The sequence below is a fragment of the Corvus kubaryi genome, unplaced genomic scaffold (assembly GCF_017639235.1).
Source record: "Corvus kubaryi isolate FWS band 111438036 unplaced genomic scaffold, C.kubaryi_AGA036_p1.0 split1-65, whole genome shotgun sequence".
Taxonomy (NCBI): domain Eukaryota; kingdom Metazoa; phylum Chordata; class Aves; order Passeriformes; family Corvidae; genus Corvus; species Corvus kubaryi.
Genome location: NW_024582080.1, coordinates 3,863,115 through 3,878,159, shown reverse-complemented (window position 1 = coordinate 3,878,159; position 15,045 = coordinate 3,863,115). Strand labels below are relative to the sequence as shown.

At 38.0% G+C, this 15,045-nt stretch overlaps 1 protein-coding gene across 3 annotated transcripts in view; it reads right to left on the bottom strand.

Moving 5' to 3' along the window:
• The window catches only part of TRPC4 (transient receptor potential cation channel subfamily C member 4), a 132,226-nt gene that overhangs the window by 56,828 nt on the left and 60,353 nt on the right, over positions 1–15,045 (bottom strand). For all 3 annotated transcript variants that reach the window (XM_042014227.1, XM_042014226.1, XM_042014228.1), the window contains one exon: positions 3,337–3,855. In XM_042014227.1, coding sequence (XP_041870161.1) covers positions 3,337–3,855 — 519 coding nt within the window. The remainder of the gene's footprint in view (positions 1–3,336; positions 3,856–15,045) is intronic.

Below are 15,045 nucleotides of genomic sequence, written 5' to 3'. Positions count from 1 at the left end.
AGGCAACAGTAGGTGTCAGAAACAGGCACCATAAGCTTCAGCAATGTGTCTTTGCTGACAGCCAAACAGCACCAGTGGTGCAAAATGAACAGAAAAAAATGTGCTATGCTAAAAATAATTGTGGGCAAGCACAGAAAACGTACATTGTGGTGGATGCTCTTTGGTTCTGCCCCATAACTCTGAACAGATATTCTTGCCAGACATTATCCTGCAGGGTAAACTTGAGAGTATGAATCTTTGAACCTCATTAGTTATTAATAAAGAAGAATGATGATTTTATCAGGGAAGATTCTTTGTTGATAACACACCTCTGACCTGACTCCATGGACTGAGAATCGATACCACTGAGATGCCTTTTGACAGCACATAAATGAGAATCACAGTATTATGGCAAGTGTGAAAGGAATGCAAATGCAGAGATGAGCAGCTTTCACTATGGAGAACCTCAAACCCAACTGGCATAAAGTTTTGGGTTTTTGGAAGGCCCACTTCAGTGGCAAAGTGGTGAACATGGACACTTCTGAGAATAAAGGTACTTTCTCAATTTCCATAAACACAGGGTGATACCAGGGACTTGCAGACTACTACAAAAAGCACAGCTTAATCACTTTAATTTCAAGAGACTTTCTCTGTTCATTCCAAGGCATTTCTAGATCTACATTTCAAACATCATGTCATTTTGGAAGGTCCTCAAAAACTCCAAGCTTGGTAATTTTCTTTACACGTTTGTCAATTTTCATTTCCTTACACAATGAAAATTCTTCACCATCCACTTGTTTGCTTCTACAAGTACACTCAATCTGATGTTCTACTCCATACTCTGTCTTGAGATTAAACCAAGTTATATTTTCCAAAGCCTACTCCACCCCTTTTCAAGGTTTAGTTCTAATATGTTTCATGTTTGGTTGCTTAAAATGCTGAAAGAAATTACTGATAATAATTTTTGGTATTATTTTCAACTTGAAAGGAAAAAAATAATACTTAACTCCTGGACACTTAATCATAAAAACAACGTAAAAGGACACGTTCTAATTTTACTTGTCCTCATTCATCATTATTTTGTCACTTTAACGGCAATTTTTGGATTTAGACTGGACATTCTGGACAACCAGACCTGATTGCTTACTTGTAGAGCTCTGACCTCAGTCCCAATATGGTGTAACAATGTTCTTTGTTAATAGCATGAATAAAGGTTGAGATGTTAGGGATGGCTTGTAAGATAAGAGGGGAAGACAATGCATTCTTATCTGTTTTCTTGGGGGGGAGGTGGGGAGCATTTAAAGGAACAGAAATAGTAGTTGTTAAGTCTAGAGCAGAAGCATCTGAAAATAATTCACAGAAACAGTGAATATATTGCCTAAAATACTATACTATCAAGAGCTCCTGGCTGGGTTCCAGTGCCCGAGATGAAAGAACCCCCTGGCCCTGGATGCTTCTGTATCCAGTGTCCTCTGCAGCATCCTTAACACAAGAAATAGAAAGACTCTGCTGATGTGCTTTTATCATGATCTACATGGACCAGGACAGCCAGAAACCGAGCAATTGTTATGCCTGAGGTAAGTTTCTTGAACTTAGAGCTGCACCTACCAGAATACTGTAGTAATAATCAGAAGTAAAGTGACTGAACAGTTACAGAGGCTACTGTTTCCTTCAGCAGCCTGTATGGAATACATTTTGAAACACAGCTAAAGAATCTAGTAAAACTTGATTTTACTTCAGCAAGAATCTAATGGTAGGGATAGCTGGAAATATTTATGGAAATGAAAAATGTGTATAAAATATAAAAGATCCCCTGACTTGGTATTGTTTCACTAAATCATTATGGCCTAATGTTTTCTATTATGAAGAATCAATGACGTAATCAGCCGTATTACTGCAACTTAATTAGGCACAGCAATCAGACGCAATTATAAAAAACATTTCACCCTACATATGCCTAGCACTACCTCAAATTAAGAAAATTCAAGCTTTGTGTTAAGGTTAAAAAAAAAAAAATCATGAGAGGTCAGAATTTCATTTGAATGCATGAATCCTTGCAAAAACAGCAGTTTCTGAAATGACTGTAAGACAGGATTGGCATTTCAAGAAATAGAAATAGTGGTTGTTAAGTCTGGCAAAGTATGATCTGAAAATAATTTATGAAGGCAGTGAATATGTTGCCTGAAACATTATACTATAAAATATAAAATTATCCAATACATTTCCTGAAGGAAAAAATGCTTATTAGAAGACTTATTAGAAGCTTATTAGAAGTCAGAGACTAATTGAGGTATTTTTCCATCAGTACTTCTGTAGTTCCCTACTTCCATGGTAGCTTCTTAGGATTACTAAATTCTATTTCAAATGAACAAAAGAATCATTACATGTTTGGTTATTATTTCTTCAAATCTTTCTAAAATACTTAATAACTTAACACATTTACTATTATATTTTGCAGAACAGAGATTTAGCAGTGATAGACAGACCAGCTCAATTTAGCACCGAAGTTTCTTAAGCATTTGCTGTAATTGACATGAACAAGTACTATACAGTTACATTTGTCTTGCCTATGGACTTCCATAGCTCAGCTGAATTGGTATGTGCAGGTTCCTAATGAAATGATACAACATATTCTGACATGATGACGTGCAGGGATTAAGTGAAAGCTGGGAAATATCATGGGAACTATCTTCCTAACTCACTTTTGTGTCTTGCTTCTTTTGCTTTTGCATGCACAAAAGAACCGGAGTACTTTTAAAAAGATATGCAGACATCCTCTGATTCCCACTAGATGTACATATTGGTGAAGTAAATGTAAAATGAATGAATTTTTAATTGTCATGGACACCAATACTCAGGTATTTCCATTTTGAATTCTTTATGAAAGAGAATCTGAATGTCAGCATTTCTAGGAGTCATGCACTGCTATTAAACTTCTGTTTCGGTATCTATACCTACTTTTTGAAGAAACCTCTCTATAGAGATACCTGTAGTATGTGTTTAAACACGTAGCTGCCTTTCTCTGTCAGACACGGCTAGAGTTTATTTAAAGTATGCTTTATATATTTCTCATCCTATTACTGAAGAGCACTTCAGAGCACAACTACTGAAGACTATGTCTATTCAGATGTAAGAGAAGAAAAAGTTTCACAGAATCTGTGCTAGAAGAGAACATTTTAAATTCTGATACTATCAAACTGTTCAAATTCATCTAATTGAAACTATAAAAAGAGCAGAAACCCAGTAGAACAAAAAAAGATAAGCAGAAATTTGTCTCAGTTAAAAGGTTGTATTTCAGGCTCTTATCTATCACATTACTACTACTGAATATGCTTAAATATTCTCCAGCACACTCACCTCTTTTTGACGGTACTTAATTGCCAGTTTCAATCTTGCAAGATCATTACCACTTTGTTCTTCTATCAAGCTGTTATCATCTCTGTAATTAAGAATAATTTCCAATTCCCTGGAACTCCGTGTCTGATCCAGGAGATCTTTTGCAAATTGCTTGCATTGCCGTGACAGTTCCTCATACTCTGACTTAAACTCATTTTCGACTTTACTCAGTTCTTGCAGCTCCCAGCTCAGTTGAAAAGCAGTAAGGAAAGGATCCTCACTGGACAAAGCAATCAATGATGGGCTCGCCAGAGCCTTGTAGATATTGAGTCTGGACCGAGAGTGGCGGAGGCTGTCCACATCTGAGCTTGAGACACATTCGACGCAGTTACAGCGCACCTCGTGTGGCCGGGGCACAGACACCCCTTTCTGCACAAGGAGCTTTATGATTTCGTAATTGTTGGTGTGGGCAGCCAGAATAATAGGTGTGATATCCGGCGTAAATTCTGAAAACTGCTTGTCCAGAAGCACTGGTGGAACCTGTGAAAGAGGAAAAAAACCATTACAGGCCTTCTCATTGAATAGGAGTTATAGAAAATTAAGCTACAAGTGGTTTACCAGGTAATACACTTACTGATGGATCTTTATTTCTGGCCAGAGTTGAAGGAAACACTTTAAACACAACAATTCAGTTAGCTAAGATAGCATCTTCCCAGGTAATAAATTGCTATAAACAGGGTGTGATTTTTCATGGAACCTCTTTTATATGTAAACAACCCATGGGCAATGATTCACTAGAGCATATTATTAGATAAACAAGGAGGAGTTAGACACAAGTGCTCCTCTCCGGTCCCCTGAAGTGAGCAAGATGGAAATGCTCTCTCTCACTGGTTTATCTCAGTTTTATAGGGAAGAAGGAATCATGGGGGCATAACTGTGAATCTCTGAAGCAAGCAATGACCAGGACACAGGAAAATTATATTTATAAAACAAAATAGGCAAGTAAATGAGAAAAAAAAGTGTTTTCTTAAAGAGAATATTGAAAATAAGACTGTGTAGAGACACAAAGATATTTGCTGCAAAGAGCTTAATGTTTTAAGGCTCAGTTCTATATTCACCTGCACAAAGAAACATACTCTGTTTATAGTAAAACAGGGAAGTTTGTAGGAAAAAAGGTCCCCAGACACCATTTTTAAAGACTCTTCTGATGTGCATTTCTGTATTGTCGTCTTCTTTATCAGAAAACTGTAAGGTCTTTCATTTTAAGCTTGTTTGTTTATTTTAAGCTACCAGGCTCTAAGGTTAAGGTCAAGGCAATTCATTCAATTAGTATGATTATGAATGTAAGTGCAATTAGCCAGTGTCAATCAAAAGATTGGTATTGGTCATCACTTACAGACTGCCTTTGGTCCACAGCTCAATAACCAAGTACAAAACTCAATCCATAGAGCACCACTGATAGGTGCTCTGAGAGATGCTCTTTCAGGGGGAAGAAAAAAGGAAAACATCTGACTCAAGGTTATCTGAATGCTAGGGAAATAGATGGCCACTTCAGGGAGAAAAAAATGTTTGATGCAAGTCTCATGACAGCACTATGTCCTCATTGCCAGGCGGGAAAAACACAAGTGGAGTGGGAGTGGTAAAACGGGGTAGAAAGACAAGACTGGACACCTGGCATTCAGGACAGTAATCACACATCCCTAGGGAAGCAAAACCTGCTGGGCCATAATAGTAGCTGTGCCAGATTCTGAGAGGGTATGTGGAGTCAACAGGCAGAAATCCCTTTTCTCCCTTCCCATGCACTCAGACATGCATGCTTGGCTCGGCACTGTCAGGCTGGCACTGAGTTTGTTTCAGCACAGGACTGAGCTGGCATACCCACCCTCATGATCCCATGCAGAGGGAGCAGCTATCCTCACAGGTAGATGTTCACAACCAGTGAGCCAGGCAGCTCCTGTGCAACTTCACTTCTGCTTTCTGTATTTTGAGGTACAAACAAAATAGTGTGTGTGCAGACATACAGAGAAACATAGGTTAAATATTACTCATGAGATAAAGAACCCATTTGAGAATATACTGAAGATACATATGGGTGGAGGGAACACTTGGGTACAAGAACAAACAGGAGGTCTGTGTGCTGTGCCTGGTCTCAGGGCAAAACCCACAACTTGGACATATGTCTTCCCAGAGGACTCTGTAGCTCTGGCCACACTTCTCTGTCAGTCTCTTCCAGGGTACCTCTGGGACATCTGTCACCTTCTGGCTGGATGCTGCACAGAGCCCACCTGGGGATGCCCAGGTGCCCAGATCACATCATTATTCCTGTCCAGTGTGAACTGGGGCTTGAAATCCATGTCTGTTTTCTCACCTGTCTTTGGTGTCAGTGCAGAAAGTGAGACCTGTTTCCAACCTCAATTCTTACAGGTTACTGCAGTCTTAGATTTATCTTCTCTTCTACTTACATATTATATAGGAAAAAAGAAAACACTGCGTGCATACACACACATTTCCTGCTCTCTAAATTGCAGCTGTGGCCAGTGCTTTTGAGACTAGAAAGATAAAAATGGCAGTAGAGATTCAAACTTTGCATTAGTAGAAATGAGATTTTTGGCTACCATAAAACTGAAAAAGGTTTACAGAGTTGTGTTGTGTTGTGTTCTGACAGTGTCTGCTACAAGCAGTGAGACTCCCCCTCGGCCTCAAGTTCAGGGTACCAGGGAGCGAAGGAGAGAGCTGCAAGGGCAGAAAACTCAAGGACAGAAAGCTGTAACTTCAAACTCACTGACTGCTCAGAGTATAATTCTGTCACTTCACATGTCGCTAGCTTTGTACTTTCTGACAGTACTAAAGTAACATTTGCTTCAAGCCCTGCCAGAACTGAAGGCTATCTTAAACATATCATCAGCTGCAAGCTCTGAAAAATTAAGACACAGCTTCAAACAACATGGCATTACAGTGACTGACTTGTACATGGGGTCCATTTCCTTAAAAGCCGCTTGCTTTTTCTCATAGCTTATCAAAGCCTTTCATCTTAAGCTAACTCAGATACAAGGCTAATGCACACATTTTTGGAATTCATAGCATCAGAATTTACCCAAATATAGAAGTGCTTATTAAATCTTTTCAGCCTTAACTTACAGAAACATTTAAACTTAAAGGGCAAACCCTATGACTTCTACTTTAATTACATAATGAGTTTAACCCCTGACCCTTTACCTCCTATTTTAAGATTTTGTACTAATTTAAACCAAAGAGAGAATATCAAAGTAATAAGGTCAAATTATTCCCTCATCTGAAGCAAAATGAAGTACTTATCTTTGAAGTACTGAGCGCTCTCATGCCATTCAGAAAATTTCAACATTTAACTGTTGACCCAGAGTACTTGCTCTTAAATCGTCAGACTTACAATGAATTTTACTTTCAAAGTACTGAAAAATAATTCTCTTAAAGAGAACTAAACCAAATAACCAGCACACACTGATATTAGTCACATATTCTGAAGCTTTGACAGAACACTCTCAGAAAACATGCAAGTCTTCCTTAAATCCTGGAAAGCTACTAGGTCTTACAGTCACTGATTGTGACTGGGACTTCCCAAGGCTCAGCAGCAGTGTAACTATATTACGCATTTTGAAGTTAGTGTGCTAAGTTTGAGGCTGCTTAAACTTGGCAAGGTCAAGCAATTTTTGCCTTCTTACATTTTGTTGAAGATTTTCTACTTCAACACTATTTACGGGGCTGAACAAAGAGGTTTGGTGACTGTGTATATTTGTTATGAATGTCTATGTGATTAGTAGACAAAAAGAAAATAAAACAGAAAATAAAGGACAGCTCAAAGTCTGAACACTTCCGTGCTCAAGGGCACAAGATTTTTTGTCACATTTCCTTTCCCTGCATTCACTTTAAGTGAGAATGAGTCAGTCTGGCTGGGATATCTAACAATTCTTTTGGATACCAGGTGGAACAGTCCTCTTCAATGTGTTTATATTCCCTTTATGGTCAGTGTGAAGAGAAGCTCCTTTGCTATGACAGGAAGAGAAATCTAGGTTAAATTAATGCCAGTTAGGTCTGAGACGTCATGACATCAAATGAGAGATTGATTGCTGATGAGCCCTTAGACATCCAGGAAACAGAAAATACAACAGTCTGTTTGGAAAAGGAAGAATGTAAAACCGATGTGTGTCCTTTTCTCCATCTAGATTTTTCATAATAGCTCTCATTACTGCTATATCTCAACAGAGAGACTGAAAACTGCAGTATCCATTTACCTGCTGTTTAAGTGCAAGAGCTCAGAATCTATGGAAAACTATTTCCTTGGGCAAATAGATTGCTTCCCTGGCTCTTGTCTTTGTTTATTTATTTGCAATTATTTTATCTTTTGTTTGTAAAGGAAAGCAAATCCCTCATGGTTTCAGGTAGTTAGGGGAATAAATTTCTGAGTCATGTCCATCATGATAGCATGATTGGACGAAAAACCTAAAGCAAAGGAAAAAAGAGAATATACGACAGATAAGATGAATACTTATGTCATGCAGTACCAGGTTATATAAGGAAATTAGTATTATAAAAGTGTGTAATCAAAGTCTCAGCTGCTTTAGCACTATTTCTCTATAGCTGTCATCAGTCAGACACCTTGAAAATGCTTAACTCTACATTCCCGTACGGCCCACAGCACACGAGTTATCCCTATGCATACACAGTCCCATGCTTTACATTCTGGCTTGTTGAGTTCTTCTCTTCTTTGGTTTGCTATTGTTGTGTCATTGTTGGATCACCTGAAATACATCCTGATTAAGACCATGGAAGTAGTTCCCCGGGTAGGGTTCAAAAATTCCTCCTACCGCGACTCCCTTAACATGGACTAAGTCACTGATAAACATCCAGATACCTGGAATAACTTAGAGATATCATGTCAAAATAACTTGAAATCAGTTATCATAGCACTGGAGGGGTCCTGAGAGCCATGTTGAAACTCTCCTCACAAGACCACACAAACAGCAGGACAGCGGTGGTGGCTCCTGACTGTCTGAAAGTGCTTTTCCCCATCCCGGGCTGTTCACTGTGCATCGTACAGCTGGCAGGCTCTGTGGCCATCGAGCATGTAAGGCAGGCAAGTGGATAGAAGTGGCCAAGCTGAGCTCAGGGACAGCATCATTTCTGAGCAGTGTGCGTGTGACACTAGCCATGCAACACCAATCTGGTACACTGTCATTGTCTGCTTTCCAGAGGCAACTTCCATGGCCTCCCCAGGAAGGATTCAACTTTATTGTCCTTGAACTTATAACATTTCCTGAAGGTAAGTACCACACTCTTAACCTGCTACTGAAATATTATATTTCATTTGATAATATTCGACCTCCATGTCTATTTTTTTTCCCTTTTTGTAGGAAACAGATGTATCCACAAAACCAATGTAGGAAACAGATATATCTGATGTAGCAAACAGATGTATCCAGGGGTCTTAGGCATTGTCAATTGACTAACAAGAATCTGAGGACTAAATGTAAATATTTTAGTAATATTGTATCTTCTTAAGAATGCATACTTTCATAAGACTTAATTCAAATTGTGTCCTTTAACATTTTCATATCCACATTTTACCTCAGTGCTGGCAAGGTGTTTAATGCTTGTCTTCCAGATTTCTTTTCTCTGGAGTCTAATGTAATTCCACTTATACATTGAAGCCATGTAGGTATAGCAAAAAATAATAATTAAAAATCAGATATTTTCTTGTGGACATTTTTTAACAAAATATTCCAGATTATATTTTTATGTATCTTGAAATGTTCCTTTACTCCAATATTTTCTTATAATCTAACAATAAGAGGGGCCAATTCCATATTTTTTCCAGATTAAATTCTTGTGATTATACTATATGATTATGACAATTCTATTAATCTTACAAAATGTCCCTAATATTTTCTTATGAAACTATTATATTTAATGTCATCCAAGAAAGACGTCTAGCAGAAGGAGCTCTGACAAGCAACCCAAGATATATATCTAATTTTATATAGCTGAAATCGAGTAAGGTAAACACTCCCCTTAGCACAGAGCTCAACAAAATTTATTCTTCAGGCACAAGCCATGTGCTAGCTAGCTCAAAATGTGATTATTGTGCTATCTCATGCTGATACTGACCCACAGCTAGCCATGGCTCATGTCTCCTAACCTGCACTGCTGGGATACAAGACAGGTATCTTTCAAAAGTACTGCATTCATAATTTTGGCCAGTTGTCCAGGATGTGTGAAAAGAGGGCATGAACAGTTAATGCTGAACGTGTTACCTTAGGAGCTTGCTTTTAGTCTGTCTCCTACTGGTAAGGGGGGAAAGGTGACATTTTTGCCTCTGTTAAAACCTTCTCAATGTATATCACATGTCATAATGTATTTCCAAGGCTCAGGCCTAAATGCCCTCATTTGGTGCTAATATGAATTACTGTTAGGAAAGGATATCTTCCCCCCACCGAGAATAGTGTTTTATGTAATATCATGTCCATTTATTTTGTTGAAAATTTACTTTCAGCTTTGCTGGGACATGACTGGAACAGGGATGTTTGTAGTAATACAAAATCCCTGTCACATTTAAGGAGGCTTCAGTGCTTGCCTTTTTACGAGTCTGTGAATTTTGAAAAATTAATTTTACAAGTTTGAGTTATTTTCATCCAATTTTTTCCAAGCACAAGCTGAGTTTTCAAAACCTTGGATGTGGGGGTTTTTTTTATCAGCTACACTTAACCTACCCTAAGACGTTAGCTTTTTAATGCTTGTTCATGCTCATCTTATTACTACTGAACCAATTTGTGTGTCACAAAAGTCACAGCATGGACTGATCACTTCCAGTCTCCATGACAGCCACATTGCACAAAAAGCACTAATGTAACACATTAAGGAAAAGAATTTGACCAATCTGTTCCTAAAGCTCTGCAGTGGTGGGTGGATATGTCACACCATTTCCTCACAATGTTTCTGATACTTCATGTGTTTTACCTTTGTGCAGTTTAAGCCCATAAATTCTGGTTCTGTGAAATGTGGATACAGAGACTATTTTATTTCTTTGCTTAGCTTCTGTTTTCTAATTTTTCATTCAGACTTTCCTTATGGGGGCTGGAACAAGGTAGTCTTTAAGGTCCCTTCCAGACCAGGCCATTCTGTGATTCTACAATTCTCTGATCTGTGCTCATTCTGATGTTATCAGATGCGATACTGACTTTTGAACAGTAATATGGTATTGTCCAGTCTTTTTATGCTAGTCTTGTTTTAATATTCCCTGCAGAACTGTTATCTTAGTTGTTTTCAATTCCAATACCTACTTGGTTGATTATTTCTGCTCTACGTAGAACATTAATTTTTTTCTTAATGAACTGTTTTATTTTTTACAGAAATAATTTCTTGCTTGCCAAAACCTGAATTCTAATTGTGTCTTGCAACAGCCTTGAGATCCCCACATTGTCTGATGTCTACAGAATTATCATGCCCTCTATTTCATCTAAAATGTCATGAATAATTGCACTGATAGGGACAGACCCCTGCAGGACTGCTCATTTCATCCCTCTGTTGAATTCATACATCCTGTTTCACCAAGTACTGTTGGCAACTACTGTGAGTGTGGTTTTCTTAGACTGTATTTTGAGTGACAGTTTATGGAATCTTACAAATCTCGAGCTATATGATATGTAATGCTTTTCCCCAACATACAGAGCTTGCTACCTGGTGATGAATGATAATTATATTGTGATGACAAGATTTGTTCCTGACAAATCCTGGTAGACTGCTATTCATATCTATATTTTCTTCTAGGCGCTTACAAGCAGAATGTTTGACTATTTTCTTCAAGATAGTCCCTGCTGCAAAAAACTATAGGTTTCTTTTAGTTGAAAAAGGAGAATAGAGAATGGTAAGAAAATACTGTTAAATGAATTGATAACAGCTTCCAGACAGAAGCAGAGGAAAAGATATTGGATTTGATAGATTTAGGGCATAAATTTGTTGGGTGGGACTCATGTCAAAGGACTTCAGGGCTTTATTTCTCTCTCTTTTTTTTTTTTTAATTTCTCCTCCCTGTATCTCTGAAAGAACTCTGATCCAAAATACTGCCTGTACACAAAACTGCTCCTTTCCAATTAATGTTTTCCTGTGAGCATTATTAGTGAATGGATGTGCTGTTTCATCAGTCAATGCCAGTAGCTTGAGCAAGGGTGGGAAATTGCTTAAAAGTAGACACTCAATAGAAGTGTCTACAGGATATTTAGATATTTAGATATTTCTAACAGGTTATTTAGAATTTGTTTTCAGTTATGGAACTTACACTTGCTCTCTCACCACATATCATTTTTAAACAGGTAAAGGAGTGTTTCTAGTAAGAGTTCTGGGCATCGCTTGACTGATCATAATGAGGAGTGACAAGCAAATGTTGTTTTCCCTCAAGGGACAGTGAAAGAAGAAAAGTAAAATGGTTTGGAAAAACATGAGAGCTGAGAAAGAAGAAAGATCTTATTATGGAAAGGATTAAAGGGGAACTTAAGTTATTTTTCCATCATAGTGTATAGCTCATATATACTTCTCTCACAGTTTGCATGGTGAGTAAAGTCAATACTGAAATGTCCTGAATGTTCAAAGTAGATCTAGTGGGGTCCTTCCCATCTGAATTTTAAAATGGATGCATAGATACTTTTCTCAAACACAGAATGGTTCATAAAGACAAAATCATTTCAATGAATCTTAGGTCTGATATTCCATTTGCTGAGAAACCTCTGGTCTCTGGTCTGATTAGTAAATGTGGAAAAGCTCTTGCTCTCCTGTGTTTGTTTTTCTTGTCCCAAAATGGTTCCAATAGTCAGCTAGAGAGGTGAAAAGAAAACAGCTTGCTTTGGCAATGAGGTCTTCAGGGAAATGTCAGAAAAAAAGGAGTTCTTAGAATCTAAGCAGGATCATTTGTTTATCCCCGAGCTTCCTAGATCTAGAAAAAAGAAAAGGTGTCCCACTGGCTATGGAATTACAAACGTGGCTTTTGTAAGGAGCTTTTTCAGAAAAGACAATAACAGATTGGTGGCCTCCCTTGGTATCAACAAACTCCTTAGGAGATATAAGTGTTTCAGAGGGTGGGAATTAGCTAAGCTTCTTTGCAGCTGATTACAATTATTTAACATTGCAAAGTAATTTGTGATCTCTTCATGGCTGGGAAGTAAATTTCATGTTTGAGAAAGTTAAAAGGGTTATACTCACAAAGAACAAAGTGGGAAACAGGCAAATTTGCATGACAGTTACAGAAAAATGTTTTCTCTACTTTAAAAATATGAAGATAAAGGAATACAAAAGATTATGGCAGGGACAAAGAAACCTGTACCTTCAGAGGATGCAGAGGAATTTCATAGTAAACTGTTTCATAAGTACATTATTCCCAGTATGTTATTCAGTGGTTTGTTATTTAGCAGCATACTGTAAATTTCCCATATTGAACCGTACTGTAATTTTCCCATATTTCACAGATGCAAAACAGGACATTTTTTCTGAAGTACACAGAGGAGACCAAGGCTTACACATCTACACTAGCATACGCTGGGAATGAAATACACATTTGAGAAGCAAAGGATGTAAACTGCATTTTATTACAGGTTGATGGTATTCTCAGCTGGGTTCAACTCCTTAACAATAGACACTTTAAGATCCCCCCTGCATGCAAGAATCAATTGAGCAATCCTGCTGCTTAAGAAGTTTGGAAACATGTAAATAAACAAGAGAAGATTGCTCGAAATAAAAATATCCCCTTTGAATTCCCACTGCAAAGAGATCAAAGGAGAAACATGCATCATTATAACCTGCCCTACACAGTGAGAGACCAGGGGCAGAATAGTTAGTTAGAGGTGTCTAAGGGCACATTGCTAGAAAGGAGCCTTTGAAACTGATGCCAGGGGGAATGGATTGGTTCAAACCCCTTAGTACTGCTTGTTTCAAGTTAGGCTTATCTTAGTATTGTATTTCTCTTGAGTTTACCATTGATTGGATCTTGATCTGTACAGATCTTACACATGGTGCATCCATGCATAAAGTATTCCTAATGTGCTTCAGGAGCATATGTAAGTATATTTTTACTAAATTTAGGGCATGGTAGTAAGCAGAGACTTAATAAGCAAAGGTCTAAATGAGCAAAGAGCAGGGAAGAGAAATTTAATCTTATCAGCCAGATTGCTTGTACTTACAGTAAACGTCTTAAAACAAGTTGGTAGCAAATAAAATGGTGGCAAACTTTTTCCCTTTTTTACAAATATTCAGCTGTATCTCAGCAGTACCTAATATGAAATGTTAGGCTTTGAGGGTAGATATTTCAGGTTTCTTTTTTTTTTTTTTTTTTTCCTGCCAGAAGGCCTCACACACTGTGACAAGCCTGCAAACTTAGATAATATTTTATTACCAACTCTCAGTAGTGTTTTAGTATCTGAGTTGAAAGGGGAACTAATTTTGCCTCCTGCCAATCTGGGGTGAAGATATGGATCCTGGCACGGGTATAAAGTACAATTAGAACACTTCTGTCAGCACAGTATGTGACATACATATCCTCTATCCAGAAAACAGTTGGTAAATTGACAAGCTAAATTGGTAGTCTCCCAAGACAAGTAAGCCCCTGTTATCACATTAATAGGCTTTGTCAGTCAGTCCATTGTGACTTTTGAATTTGTTGGATTGCTCCAGCTGGATGTTAACATGAAGGAATATTAGAAATATTAAATTCCTGCAAGTTTTCCAAAAGAGATGGATGTTTGAGATCTGAGGAGAATTCTGGAGTATGAGCACAGCTATGTTACTAGACACCAGAGAATTCATACAAAAACAGGATACTATAAGTGCATCAGCCTCTTCAAAAGCTTTGATGAATGTTCATAACATCAAAAAGAGGAAATTCAATCATGATGCATATAGCTATTTGGAAATCAGATTTCATAAATTTCACTGCTTACAGAGCAATTTGACAAGGGATGCCCTGTGACACAAGCGAAGATAACGGTGGTGTGTGGAAGGCCATATATGAACAAGCTTCCTGACAACGGCATGTTTCTGTTTTGTAAATTTTCCTAGGGTTTTCCCATGGCTGAAGCTTTGGAAAGCCATTTCGTTTATAGATTATTATGTATGATTGCATGTTTGACTCTAAAGGACTAATGAAAGTCTTTCAAATTCTACTCTTGCATACAACTTATTTAAGAAGTATCTCCACAGGCAAGTTCAAGGTAACTGCATTTGAGCACAGTGGCTCCTCATAGACAAAGAAGAACTCCAGAATAGTGGCTCTTTGAAAATATATTTCAGTGGACCACTGTACAGCATTGGATTGCCTGGAGGTTTGTGTCCATCAGAAACTGCTGTGACTTGAGTTTCTTTAAACAGTAGGTGGTCCTGTTCCTAAAATCTTTCCTGAGTTTCTGCACTGTGCACTGTCAGAAAGAGGATATGTTGCAGAAGAACCTACTGGATGGTATTTATCTTCAGACTTAAACACCTAATTATAGCTCTATATGTGAATCATGTTTTTAAGCTCCTATTATACCCAGGAACATCTAGGGCTCATCTCAGTTGCCCACAGGTTCTGTGACGTAACTCCAAGGCCACAACACATGTCTCACAGATATTCTAGGATGCTTCACATTTCACTTACCCACTACATGTGAGCTACTGAGCTGGGCCCCTGGTTGATGTAGTGAGTGGAGTCCAGGGAAGTCTTTTTCTTAGCTTACA